Source organism: Lithobates pipiens, unplaced genomic scaffold (genome assembly GCF_037356315.1).
Source record: "Lithobates pipiens isolate NorthernLeopardFrog02 unplaced genomic scaffold, aLitPip1_a1.2 Scaffold_3, whole genome shotgun sequence".
NCBI lineage: Eukaryota > Metazoa > Chordata > Amphibia > Anura > Ranidae > Lithobates > Lithobates pipiens.
This window is the reverse complement of record NW_027507790.1, coordinates 49,077,151-49,091,914: the sequence shown is the minus strand read 5'-3', so window position 1 is coordinate 49,091,914 and position 14,764 is coordinate 49,077,151. Positions and strand designations below refer to the sequence as shown.

Genomic DNA, 14,764 nt, shown 5'->3' with positions numbered 1-14,764 from the left:
AACTATCTTATAACAGGACAAAAATTAGTTTGCAGACCCACCGGTCTGCAAACCACCAAAGGCGACCCCCCACCCGCAAGTCGGGTGGGGGTAAACCTTCATGTGGAAGAGGACTTGTCCGTGGGCTTGTGATGCCAAGGACACTTTTGCCCATCTGCGGGAGCCTTGTTGGGCTGGGAACACTTGCTCGCGGATCCGGGCGTACGAAAAAGACGCTTGTGAGCAGAAAAAGAGGGGCCTTGCCTACGACGGGGTTCCTTGCCTTTTCTGGACTGTGGGAGAAAAAAGTACTTTGTCCCCCAGTGATGTCCTTAATAATGTCATCCAGAGAGGCTCCAAATAGCCTCCAACCCTGGAAAGGAAAATCCGCCAAAGCCTTCTTAGATGTCTGGACCGCCGACCAGCACTTGAGCAAAATCAGCCGGCACAGCCAACAGAAACCTTGGAAAGTAACGGGGGTCGTATCTAGGGCTGCATCACAGACTGGGGACACGTGCTCATTACCAAACTTGCGGTGTAATAGCTTAGCCCATTCAGCAAGTGTCTGACACCAGAGCCATGGCTAACACCAGACAAAGAGCTGACCCCGCCATCGTAAACAGACTGAGCGACCGCCTCGGCCTGTCGGCAGGATCTTGAAAGAAGGGGACCCCTCCACCGGAATCATGATCGCCTTATTTAACCTGAACACTGGAGGATCAACGACCAGAGGGGATGCCCATTTCTTCAACAAACTCTCCTCAAAAGGGTAACGCACAGAAAACCGCCTCGCAACTGAAAAAGGAGTGATGCAGGCGTTCCCAATCCTTGTAAATAAACGTATCAAAATAAGACAGGCAAGGAAACACCTTAGCGGTGCGGACCAGCTTGTGAGACCCAAAGGCGGACAGACTTCTGCAGACGCCCATGCCGTATCCTCAATTTTCAAAGTATCACGCACCGCGGTAATCAGTGCACCCACCAGCGCTCTCATGTGCCGCAACGGACGCAGAGGATTCCTCCTCACTGTCCAAAATATGAAGGGCATCATCAGAGCCATCCAGGCAGGGGCCGCCTGCTATGGCGTGGCCCTAAGTCCGGATCAGGGTCCTCCCCAGAAGATGGAGGGGGAAAGGGGCGTTTACCCGCCTTACAGCTGCACGCCACTTCAGCCCAGGAGATTGATTCCAAGACTGCCGACAAAGCGTCCAGTGGCACCGCAGACCCAGAGAGGCCAGCTGTAATCACGGGGGTGTGAGTGGGGGGCACCTGCTTCAGACACCATGCCGTCCCACGCTCAGACACTATGAGAGAGAGAGAGAGAGAGAGAGAGAGAGAGAGAGAGAGAGAGAGAGAGAGAGAGAGAGAGAGAGAGAGAGAGAGAGAGAGAGAGAGAGAGAGAGAGAGAGAGAGAGAGAGAGAGAGAGAGAGAGAGAGAGAGAGAGAGAGAGAGAGAGAGAGAGAGAGAGAGAGAGAGAGAGAGAGAGAGAGAGAGAGAGAGAGAGAGAGAGAGAGAGAGAGAGACCCTCCTTGCTGCCAGACTGGGGGTCCCCCAGAAGGACTCACCACCCTGACCGAGGAGCAGTGCTTTGCCATCAGTCCTCCGGCAGATGGGACAAGCCACGAGGAGATCCGCACCTGGCTTCAATTGCAGACTAGAGGCCCAGCAGAAACTCACGCGGCTACAAGAAAATGGCTGCTGGCCACATTCCTCAGAAAGATCATGAGTGCCTGGAAAGCCCAGCGACTAAGCCCTCCCCCAATCAATGGCAGCTACACATATGGAGGTAAACGCCAGCCACCCCCCATACCTAGAACGCACGGAGGCCATCCGGAGGGGACCCCACCAGGCCAAGTAGGTGGAGCACATACTTAGCCTCCTTTATGGATTGCAGGTCACACTCCAGACAGATCCACCTCCCACCTAGACAGAGTGGCCGTCGGCCATGGTGACACTGACCAAAAGGTCAGGTGTCTGGTCATACGTGTCCCTGCGAGATGTCTATCTCGCCAGCCGCCCTGGTCCAGAATGGGGCCCCTCGCGGCCGACCCAGCGCGGAGCTCAGGTCTGCGGGCACTCGGTGGCCAGGCTGGGGAGACTACCAGGATCTATGATATCCAGCCTGTCACCCAACCCAGCAGTTGATTGCAGATGCATCACCAAAACTAAAAAGAAATAAAAGCCAAAGAACCACAGGTCCCAGCAGGGAGCCAGGTCCTTCTAGCCTAGGCAGAAAAAAAACCTGAGCTGCCTGTAGTAGAATGGGTAGATACTGCCATTGATCACCGGCTTATCTGCAAGAGACATCGGTCCCGAAGAGGCAATTATAACTCATCTGTGCCCACCAGTACCCCTGCCAGTGCCACCTGCCATTGCCCATGAATGTGCCACCTATCAATGCCCACCAGTGCTATCAGTGTCACCTAGCAGTGCTGCACACCAGTGTAACTGATCAGTGCCCCTCACTGCCACCCCATCAGCGTACATCAATGAAGGAGAAAAATGACCCGTTTGCAAAATTTTTAACAAATTATAAAAAAAAATAAAAAGTGGTCTTTTAAAAAAAAAAAATGTATAAAAAAAAAACCGCAGAGTGATCAAATACCAGTAAAAACACTATTTGTGGTGAAAAAAAATAAAAAAAATAAAAATAAAAAAGGATAAAAATTTCATTTGAGTGCAGTGTAGCACGACCGCGCAATTCTCAAAGTGCATCAGCTCTGAAAGCTGAAAATTGGTCTGGACGGGAGGGGGGTTTAAGTGTCCAGTAAGCAGGTGGTTAAACCCTCAGCTTTTATTGGGCACAACATACCACTAGTCAACTATGATGTGTAACACATTTAGGCCCCTTTCACACATGCGGATGATATGTCCGTATTTCATCCATCCGTTTGCGGATGAAATACGGGCATACATTCATCCCTATGGGATAGCGGGTGTCTGCGGATGAAAATCCGCAGACACCCGATTTCCTCCGCAACAGTCCAATTCTGCAGACGGAGGAAAATCCTATTTTTCTATCCGTCTGCAGAGCGGATCGGATGAACACGGACACACGGTCCGTGCTCATCCGATCCCCATAGAGGAGAGCGGAGAGCTGACAGGGCGGTCCCCGCACAGTGTGCGGAGACCGCCCTGTCCGCAGCCGGCTCAGCGGGGACAACTGAGCGAGCGGATCATTACTGATCCGCCCCGTGTGAAAGAGGCCTTAATCTAATTATAAATGAATTTACAAGTGCAAACCAAGGTACAAAACATACAAAATATTTAACTTCTACAAACCTAAAGATACAAAAAAGTTCAGTCAAGCCCTAGCCATTTTGTGCAAAATATATATATATATATATATATATATATATATATATATATACACACACACACACACACACACACACACACATATATATACACACACACACATACATACTATATCACACATATACAATTTTTCACATACCCCCTTTAACATACCTCATCACTTGGGTCATAATACTGTTCCAGATAAGGGTGAGCAAGAGCTGCCTCTACTTCAATTCGTTTATGTGGATTGAAGGTCAACATTTTATCCAACAAATCAAGGGCTGAAACGAGACAAAAAAAAAAAAAAAAGTGTAATTTCTAAGTGATGTCACTAAAAATTTACTGGATGCGTTTTTGTATAAAACTTATTTTCACAGACTGAATTGAAACCTCTTAAAAATTTGCATGAAAATGAATGGTAATACTCCTACACTATTAAGTTACAATTTCTGCACAAGGCAAAATAAAAATAGGATTTTTGTACTCACCGTAAAATCCTTTTCTCTGTAATTCACCGACCGACAGCTCCCCTCTAACAAAATGGGTTGTTAACCCCATCACTGGAGATTATTAGGCAAAGTTGTAATACAACACTTCAGAACTTTTAGTTCCACCCAGGGGGCGGTCCCTAGGCTACAATCCCCAGTCTGCCCTAGCAGCCTCAGTACGTCAACAAGCAGTATAACGTAAAGAGAAAAAAAAAAGGAGCCGTGTCTGTCGGTGAATTACAGAGAAAAGGATTTTACGGCGAGTACAAAAATCCTATTTTCTCATATTCACCGACCCAGCTCCGCTCTAACAAAATGGGACGTCCCCAAGCAGTGCCAAACTAGGGATGGGGAAAAAAAAAAAAAAAAAAAACAGCATAAAAAAAAAAAAAAACACACACTTCATCCATGACAAGTGGGAACTGGTGAAACTAAACCCACAAAAAACAGCAGTGCATGGAAAAACCACCACCAACTAACCATGTAACCTCAACAGGAGTGATAACCAAGACTGCAACCAACTGCGAAAGTAATGCAACAGTGCATTAACATAACTGCGTTTTGTTTTTTTTAAACCAGGAAAAAAAAAAAATATTGATTGCATATTCAATTGCAACTACACGGCCGCCTGCAAAACTTTGCAGCCAGAACAGGCATCCGCCAATGCACTGACATAGAACTTGGTAAACGTATGGACAGACGACCAGGCCGCCGCCTTACACACCAGAGTGACCGACGCTTGGTGTCGAAAGGCTTAAGACGTCCGATTTCCCTTGTGGAGTGGGCCGTGACCGGAAAGGGGGGCACCTGCCCCTTCAAGGCGTAGGCTTGTACTACAATCTGTCTGATCCACCTGGAAATGGTGGCCGACAAGACTGCCATGCCCTTCTTTGGACCAGACACTGAAACAAACAGTGAGTCTGACTTCCGAAAGGGAGCCGTGGCAGCCAAATACACCTTCAGGGCCCTAACCACGTCCAGCGTGTGAAGGGCCAACTCCTTGGGGTGCTTCGGCTTAGGACACAGTGATGGTAATACAATTTCCTCATTAATATGAAAAGCAGAGACCACCTTCGGTAGAAAGGATGGTTGTGGACGCAACACCACCTTATCCCTGTGGATAATCAGACAGGGCGACTTGCAAGACAAGGCCGCCATTTCCAAAACCCTCCTGGCCGATGTGATGGTCACTAGAAAGACCACTTTCTGGGAAAGCATCAAAAGGGGAATCTCCCTGATATTCTCAAACGGTGGTTTCTGAAGCGCCAACACCAGGTTCAAATCCCATGGAGGCAACGGTGGACGCACCGGAGGGACTACATGTCATACCCCCTGAACGAAGGTACTCACTAAGGAGTGTGATGGCCAGGAGTCATTGGAAAAAGACAGCCAAGGCTGAGATTTTCCCTATGATGGCGCTTAATGCCAATCTCTGGTCCACTCCCTGCTGGAGAAACAGCAGGATCCTGGATATGGAAAAGGATGCGGATGCCATCCTTTCTCCTCACACATGGAGATGTAGGGCCTTACAGGTATATCTTCCGAGAAGATGATTTCCGTGCCCTCAACATAGTTGGAATCACCGAGTCTGACAGACCCCGTTTCCTGAACACCATAGCCATGCCATTAAAGCCAGCGATGGTAAAGCAGGATGGAAAATTGGACCTTGAGGAGTTCTGCGCTGTTTTACAGCAGTGCCTGTAGATCCCTAGCGCTCCCAGATACAGAGGGACCAAAGCTTTGTCGGTGGCAGTCCGTCAACACGATCGGTGAACGATCAATGAGCAATCTGAAACACATGTCCAGATTACACAGAAAGCCTCCCAGCGCTCTGTGATGACAAAACAGGAAGCTGAGGGCACAGGAGCTACTGCTAGAGCACAAAAAACTTGGTCCGGCTTCAAGAAAATGGCCGCCAGAGTTCTGACTAGGGAATCACCGGGAAAATGGCAGCCTGAATCTCAGTAGCATGCTGTCCCTTGCCAACACTGAAAATGGCCGCCAGCCAGCACCATGAGAGGCAGAAAGAAAACATGTGGCGCTGTACCAACACAGGGGCGAGCCTCACAGGCACCCTCCGGGATTAAAGCACACGGGACCCAGGCACCCCAGCACAGCAAGAACCCAGGGCGTGCACACACACCACTCAGTGCATGTACAGCCCCCCCCGTGAGGGGGGGGGGGGAAGGAGGGGAGTTAGGGACAGGGGAGAGAAGGGATGGGGTGAGGGGACCCCCGAATTGACCTCCCAGGGAATGCCCAGCTGCTCAACCATGCCGAGACAGGGGGCTGCACTTACCAATCCTGATTCCATTGTAGCCAACTCCTGATCAGTACAGGGAAGTCTACTGGCCAGGCATACTGTGACGCAGACATCGGTAGCCCCAGCCAGCTGTTGATAAAAGATCACAGGATCATTCATCTTGAGCAAAAAGCAAAGATTCTGCATAAAAACAAAACAAAAAAAAACACACACACACGGACCTATGGGTCCGCAGGGTTCCTAGGTGTATCTCCTTCACTAGGCAAAATAAAACAGAGGCTGCTAGGGCAGACTGTGGGGATTGTAGCCTAGGGACCGCACCCTGGGCAGAACAAAGTTCTGAAGTGTTGTATTACAACTTTGCCTAGTAATCTCCAGTGATAGGGCTGACAACCCATTTGGTTACAGAGAGGAGTGTGTCGGTGAATATAAGAAAAATAGCTGGCAAAATGATGTCATACATTATGCAGTAGATATTTTAATGTTTAAAAGCAACTGACTTTTTCCAAGGCAAGAAGCAATTGTAAATATCAATGGCTTAATACTTCAATCCAAGTCTAAGGCTGTATTCGCAGTGTGCAGTGGCTGGCGTTTCAACGTAGTGTAAAATTTCAGTTACAAAAACCCCCCAGGGACACCCAGAAAGCAATTGATTTCTGCGTTCCTCATTCACACTACAACGCAGCCCAGAGCGCCGATAAAATGCAGACATACAGAATTTTATCTCAATGCACTGTACAAGATTGCATGTCACTCTACAGCAGCATAGTGCGGTGCTCTGCAGTGACATGAAATGTACTTTTGAACACTTGAAATAAGGTTACCAAGGAGGAAAAAATAAATAAATAAAAAAAAGGCGTGTGTGCTATATCGCACACCACCCCCTAATGCAGCCAACACAGCTGCCAGAGAAGAAGCCACTCCGGCAGCGGTACGTTGCATGTTAATTGGTCCATCAACATCCTATCTGCTGCTCAAAATAAATCGAGTCAGGCTGAGTGCTCTTCAGCCATTCACAGGAAGCCTTGTATTTTTATCAATACAAGGCTCATTGGCAGAGGTAAAGAGACAGGCAGGTGATGCCACAATCTTAACCTCAGCCAATCAGAGGAAGTTGTATTCATTGATAAATGACTGGTTGGCAAATTGACTGTTTTGTTCCAGCAGAAGAAAAGCTGCTGAAACACAGTGCTGCATAATATATATGTGGCTGATGCTACATACAGTATAAATACAGCACACAACAGCTGCAGCACTTAGGAAATAGTTTGTTCGGGCGTTAAGCCTGCACAAGTACACTGTACCAAAAGTAACAAAACAATGCAGTTAATCTAGCCATGCACAACTTGACTGCAAATTGGGATGGGGGGGTTGGATAGCAATCGATTACCCTACTGCCAAACTACTGTATTTACCCGTCATAGCACATGCAGCTTTCAAATACAGCGCCATTGCCTAACACTGATGGCATTTCATGAGATAATAAAATCATCATTTGGGCCATAATTTCCTTTTGTGCTTGTATTGCCACGCCACCCACTGCTAGAAATTCAAGTTGTCTGTCAACAGCCTTAAGCATCAGACTGGTTCACAGTCTTGTCCTCCCTGGGTTTAAGTCTACAATTAACAGCAGTATGCAAAGGGGTTTGTTTTTTATGATCTGGATGTCAGGTTGTGTTTTAGTTGCCAAGGCAACCCTTTCAGATCCTGGTTAAAAGCATGTTTAAAGGAAAATGTGCGGGGGTGCGTAAATTTATAATAAATATATATATATATATATATATATATATATATATATATATATATATATATATATATATATATATATATATATATATATATATATATATATATATATATATATATACACACACACATTTTATTTTATATGTAAAAAAATTATATTATATATATCCCCCCCCCCACCCCCACATTTTTGTAAAATATTATATAGCTTCTCAAGTGACAACACTTAAGAAATTACACTTTGCTGCAATGAAAAGTATTGAGAGTACAACTTGTTTAACAGTGGAAATATACTGTCCTCTCAAAATAACAGCGCCATAAAAAAGGGTAAGTGCACCTTTGTACAGGTTTCCTCTAAATTCCAGCTCCCCTATGCACCAATATGGCATTCAGATTTTTTTTTGCAAAAATATCAAAGCTTTCCATTAAATCTACAGTCCCCTACTTTTCTTGTCCTAATCCACATTTCCATTAGTAATGTCTTCTTCCTGATCAGGTTTCAGGTCATGACACAGGAAGTTCATCAGCTGACCTCAGTGTACACTTGCCATCATCCACCCCCCTCCCATTCCCAGGTGTTTTTTAAATGAAATACAATCAGTTATCACCCTTCACACTAAACACACGATCAGATTGCATAGTGTATGGTCATCCTTATAAAAAGGACACAGGAGGGAGTAGACAAACACTCAGCTGTCAGGCCCCATTCACAACACTGCATAGTGGATATCCGCATTCCCACTTTCACTCATCACACAGGGCAACCCATCCACCTGAATTGGCTGCCCTACACAGCAATAGCCCCAAAGAAGCTTCAGAATTTTTTTTTTATATAGATATATATATATTATATACACACACATATATATATATACACATACACACACACAAAATGGCGGTCGTTGCAATACTTTGTCACACCGTATTTGCGCAGTGGACTTACAAGCGCATTTTGGGGAAAAATACTTAAAAAAAAAAATAAGACAACAGTTAGCCCAATTTTTTTTATATTGTGAAAGATAATGTTACACCATGTAAATTGATAACCAACTTGTCACGCTTCAAAATTGTGTCTGCTCGTGGAATGGAGACAAACTTGTACCCTTTAAAATCTCCATAGGCAACGTTTAATTCTACAGGTTGCATGTTTTGAGTTACAGAGGAGCTCTAGGGCTAGAATTATTGGTATAGCGAAAGCAATTGCGACGATATCTCACATGTGTAGTTTGAACACCACTTTCATATGCGGGCGCTACGCACGTATGTGGTCGCTTTTAAAATAATTTTTTCTTTTTTTAATTTTTTCATTGTTCTTTTGGAAAGATAAATAAATAAATTGTGTCACTTTTATTCCAATTACAAGGAATGTAAAAATCCCTTGTAATAGGAAAAAGCATGACGGGTGCATTTAACCACTTTCAGACCGGACCAATTTGCTGGTCAAAGACCAGACCCCTTTTTGCGATTCGGCACTGCGTCGCTTTAACTGACAATTGCGCGGTCGTGCGACGTGGCTCCCAAACAAAATTGACGTCCTGTTTTTCCCACAAATAGCTTTCTTTTGGTGGTATTTGATCACCCCTGCGGTTTTTATTTTTTGCGCTATAAACAAAAATAGAGCGACAATTTTGAAAAAAGGCATTATTTTTTACTTTGTTATAATAAATATCCCCCAAAAATATATATAAAAAATTTTTTTTCCCTCAGTTTAGGCCGATACGTATTCTTCTACATATTTTTGGTAAAAAAAAAAAAAAAATCGCAATAAGCGATTATTGATTGGTTTGCACAAAAGTTATAGCGTTTACAAAATAGGGATAATTTTATAGCATTTTTATTAATTTTTTACTAGTAATGGCGGGGATCAGCGATTTTTATTGTGACTGCGATATTGCCGGGGACCCATCGGACATTTTTGGGACCATTGTCATTTATACAGTAATCACTGCTATATAAATGCAGTGATTCCTGTGTAAATGACACTGGCAGTGAAAGGGTTAACCAGTGGGTGGCAGTGTAGGGGTTAAGTGTTCCTAGGGGAGTGTTACTAACTGTGGGGGGGTTGGGCTTTCATTTAGTGTACACTGATCTCTGCTCCAATCACATGGAGCAGAGATTAGCGTCACTAGTTGCTAGGCAGAATAGACAAATGTTGTTTACACAGCATTTGCTCTATTCGGCCGCTCCGTGAGACGATCGCGGGGATGCCCGCGGCGATCGAGTCCGCGGGTCCCGCAACTGGACTCACGGGGGTCCCGACCAGCGCAGGAGCGCGCCGCGCTCCCGATGGCAGGGCGGCATCGAATATTGGACGTACCTGTACGCCAATATGCCTGCCCGTGCCATTCTGTCGACGTACGTCGTGCGCTGGTCGGGAAGTGGTTAAATATGAGATATGGTGCTTTTTTTTTACTGCGATTTTTGGTGCAGCGCATTTATGAAAGGAACCGCAGATGTGACTGGAGCCTCATTGGTCTTATGTTGTCGCACCAATTTCACTTTCAGGTCCCATTCACATCTAGCAAAGTGGGAGCGCACATTTTGTCTAGTTTTTCCTTACACATGCATAGGGCCAGCCTGCTGATTTTAATTGGCTACACTACATGTGGTTAATGGGACATTTAGGTGTTTTGTGGGTTGTGTGTTTTTTTACTGTACTTTTTGCACCTCATTTTTTCACATGGCAAAATGTGTTTGCTTCTGTGTTTGGTGTGTTAACTAATGGCACATCGGATTAGTCAGTCCTCAGGTCCCGGCCAATGATTTATGGCCTGGACCTGCTGATCGTAAGTAAGGAATGATATCATTCCCCTGCCTGTGTAAATGTAAACACAGACAAGGCAAGTGATGTCATCTCTCCCCGTGGCATCTTTTCGATTACAGTGAGGAGAGAAAACAACACTACACCACTACACATAGGTACACTTGTCCCCCTCCGATCACACAACCCCCCCCCCAGTTAACCCCTTTAATCCCTGTCACCAATTGCAGGTTTCAGATTTTTAACTGATCACTACATTGGTGTCATTTGTGACTGTAATGAGTGTTAGAGCAGTTAGTCGTATGCCCAGGTAGGTCTAGGGTACCGCCTTAATAAAGGTTTAACCTCTTGACCTCCCCCAGTTAACCCTTTCCCCCGTGGACAGTGTCACCAATAGATTTTTTCTGATTGCCGTATTTGTGTCACGGGTGATGCCAATTAGCCAGTTGATTAGTTTCACCATCAGGTACCCCCATATATTACCTAATAAAGGTTTTAAACCCCTAACTGCCCCTAGTTAACCCTTTCACCCCATCACCAGTGACCACCGTATTAAGTGTTATGGGTGACGCTGGTTAGTTCCTTTGTTTTTTATAGCGTCAGAGCACGTACCATATATTAACCAATAAAAGGTTTAACCCCCTGATCGCCTGGCGGGTGACATCAGCTTTATCATTCAGGGTCTGCGTCACCCCAGATTGGTGCCAGTAGTGCTAACACCCACGAATCATACACCTCCCTTAGTAGTATAGTGTCTGAAAGGGTCGATATCTTTGATCTGATCAGAACTATATTAGAATCCCGAACAGTTTAGGGTTCCCAAAATCGCAACATTAGCAGAATCAGCCCTGATACCTACTAGCACTGGCGTTTAGCCCCTCCGCCCAGCTCACCCAAGTGCAGTATTGATCACTGTCACTTACAAAAACACAACACACAACTGCAGCGTTTGCAAAGACATGCCTAATACTTGCGAATGCTAAATAGTTTTTTGGTAGCATTTGAATCAGTCTCTGACAGGAGCTCTTTTTCCTGTGAGTCTCACTAGTGTACCAGTAATTTTAGAGACCAAAATGTAAAAATCAAAGATACACTAGTGAAGAGGTCTACACAACTCAGTCGTCAGAGCCAAGTAAGGTCAGGTGTACCCAAACCCCATTCTGTTGAGGTGCAAGAACTGCAGGGCTCTTATATGGAGCAGAGCCTTCTGGTGAGTCCCATAAGTGCAGTCCAAGCTGGTGAGGTGGCTAGCACAACTAGTTTCCCGCAGCCACCAAGAAAACAAAGACAGGCAGTCGAGCCCATAGTACCTTCCTACTGCATTTGCAAATCCTAATTGGGAGCACACCACTTCTGCAGCCCTCGTACATCCTTCACTGGCCAACAAGGAATTCAGGTGGAAACAGTTGATTTTACGTCACTTGATTTTTAGTCGTGATTTTTCATGGAAGATCTCTATAGATCTCTTGTGGACCAAAGCAAATTTGTATGCTGGTCAATTCATCGCTGCTAATACCCATTTGACCCTTGCCAGAGAATAGAAACCCATTACGGTTTCCAAATTTAAGACCTTTCTGGGCCTATCCCTCCTCATGGGCATAACTAAAAAGACTTGCGGTCATATTGGTCCGCTGACCCAATTCATCATATGCCTGTGTTCTCTGCCTCAATGGCCAGGGCGCGATACGAGCAGATCTTGTAGATCATGCAATTCAATGATAATTTTAACTCTGTGGTCCTCGGGGTGACCCTGGATACAATCCTCTATAAAATTTGGCCCCTCCTAAACCACTTCAACCAACAGTTTGCAGCCTTCTTTACTCCTGATCAATTTGTCTGCATTGATGAGTCCCTGATTAAGTTTTCTGGCTGCTTGTCTTTCAAACAGTACCTTCCCAGCAAGCGTGCCAGATATGGCGAAGAGTTGGTTACATAGAGCCGGAGAACTGCCCAGACTACATAGGTAGCGCCGGCAAGATTGTTGGGGATTTGGTGTCACCCTTATTCGGAAAGGGGTACCACTTGTATGTGGACAATTACATAAGCATGCCACTTTTTAGCCGCTTGTTTGATCATGGAATTGGTGCATATAGCACCGTGCGATCTAATCGCTGGGGCTTACCCCAGTGGCTTGTAGATTCCAGTCTTAGGCTGGTGGAGAGCCTGCTTGAAGTGTAATTTGCTCGCTGTGAAGTGGAGGGATAATGTTTTCGTTCTGTCCTCCCTTCTCGCACACACACGACAGTCCAAATTCCTACGGCAACTGGTGATGTGGATTCTGGCGATTTTGTGTCCACGAACATAACCCTAATATGGGAGGGGTGGACCTCAACGACCAGTTGTTGGCACCGTACTTAGTTATCCATAAGGCCAGAAAAAAAAAAAAAAAAGTGTCTATACTTTGAGTATACTGAATGCTTATGTGCTACACAAAGCTTCAGGGCGAACTTGATCCTTCCTTAAATTCCAGGAGATCCCAGCCCCGTTTCCAGATGGTGCTGTGGTCTAACTTCCCAATCCAAATGCAGCAAGCCGGCTGCACGAGAGGAATTTTCCGTATGTCCTCCCTGGTACCCCTACCCAACGAGCCCCCCCCAAAAGAAAATTTTGTCTGTAGAAAGCGCTCGAGGTGTGACACCTACTATTATTATCCCTCCTGTCCTGACCATCCTTGTCTTTGCAATGGTGAATGTTTTGAACACTACCACACACTAGTGAAGTATTAGCGTAGGGTACAGCACTGCACAGACTAGGACACTTTCACAGGGTCGCCAACGATGCCACCACATTTTGAGAGACCTGGAATGAAAATATACTATATATACACATACATACATATATATATATATATATATATATATATATATATATATATATATATATATATATATATACACACACACACACACACACACACACACACACACACACACACACACATACATACATATATACACACACACAGTGCGCATGTAAATTACTATATATTCACCATTGTTCTTTTTTGCTCTGCTCTTTAACTGTATTCTACAATACAATGTTTTGTTACTATGTTTTATCATGTTTTGTTTTCTTTTCAGGTATGTTATACTTTACTGTGTTATATTGTTAACCAGTTTTTGTGTTCAGGTACACCATTCAGCTGCAGCACTGATTTACTTATCTTGACAACAGCGTTTGCTCCCACGATACATAAATCCGTCACTCCAGCACTGTAGAAGGGGATTTCACCACTTCAGTTATAAAAAATGGTGCACGTATGCCCATCATTAGAAGTGGGTGGATGAAAGGCGATATACCAATGGTAGGCATACCCACCGATCAATCTTTTTGGTCAGCCCAAAGGCTGCATGAAAACACCACCAAAAAAAAAAAAAAAAACACATTACAATGTATGCCCAACAAGGACCAGCAACGTACTGGTGTGTTGGACTTTGAGTGGTTATAACAGAACGATGCCTGCAGTTTAGGCATCATATCTTGGTATCATTCCTTTCAGCCAGCGGTCGGCTTTCATGTAAAAAGCAATCCTAACGGCTAATTAGCCTCTAGACTGCTCCACCACCCATCTTCCATGGATTTCTCAGTCTCTTGTCCCAACAGGGAACGCGAGAATGCAGCCTGTGGTTCCGCCAGCTGACCACAGAGCTGATCACAGACCAGAACGCCTCCAATCATCTCTATGGCCTAAGAAACCAGAAGCTATGAGCATTTCATGACTTAGGTTTTGCTGGATATAAACAGCACCATTGGGAAATTGGTAAAGCGTTTTATCACACCAATCTCAGTGAGGTCAAATGCTTTGAGGGTAGGAACGCTCTATGGTCTAATAGACCACAATATATTAAAAAAACAAAACAAAAAAAAAAAAGTACCTTTCACTACCTAGCAATAGCACCAAGCATGTGAGGTATCAGCATGAAGGTCAGATCGTGGGCATTCATTTTAGCAGTAGACCTCTGTAAATCTAAAATGGTAACCTGTAAAGGCTTTTAAAAATATATGTAGTTTGTCGCTGCTGCACGTTTGTGCACAATTTTAACCACTTCAGCCCCGGAAAGATTTACCCCCTTCCTGACCAGAGCACTTTTTGTGATTTGGCACTGCGTCGCTTTGACAATTGTGCGGTCCTGTGATGTGGCTCCCAAACAAAAAATTGGTGTCTTTTTTTCCCCCCACAATTAGGAGCGTTCTTTTGGTGGCATTTGATCACCCCTGTGGTATTT

At 45.1% G+C, this 14,764-nt stretch overlaps 1 protein-coding gene across 1 annotated transcript in view; it reads right to left on the bottom strand.

Moving 5' to 3' along the window:
- Positions 1-14,764, bottom strand: part of MAPK1 (mitogen-activated protein kinase 1) — a 146,746-nt gene that overhangs the window by 23,740 nt on the left and 108,242 nt on the right. The window contains exon 7 of the mRNA XM_077461641.1: positions 3,452-3,561. Within this exon, the coding sequence (XP_077317767.1) occupies positions 3,452-3,561 (110 nt within the window). The remainder of the gene's footprint in view (positions 1-3,451; positions 3,562-14,764) is intronic.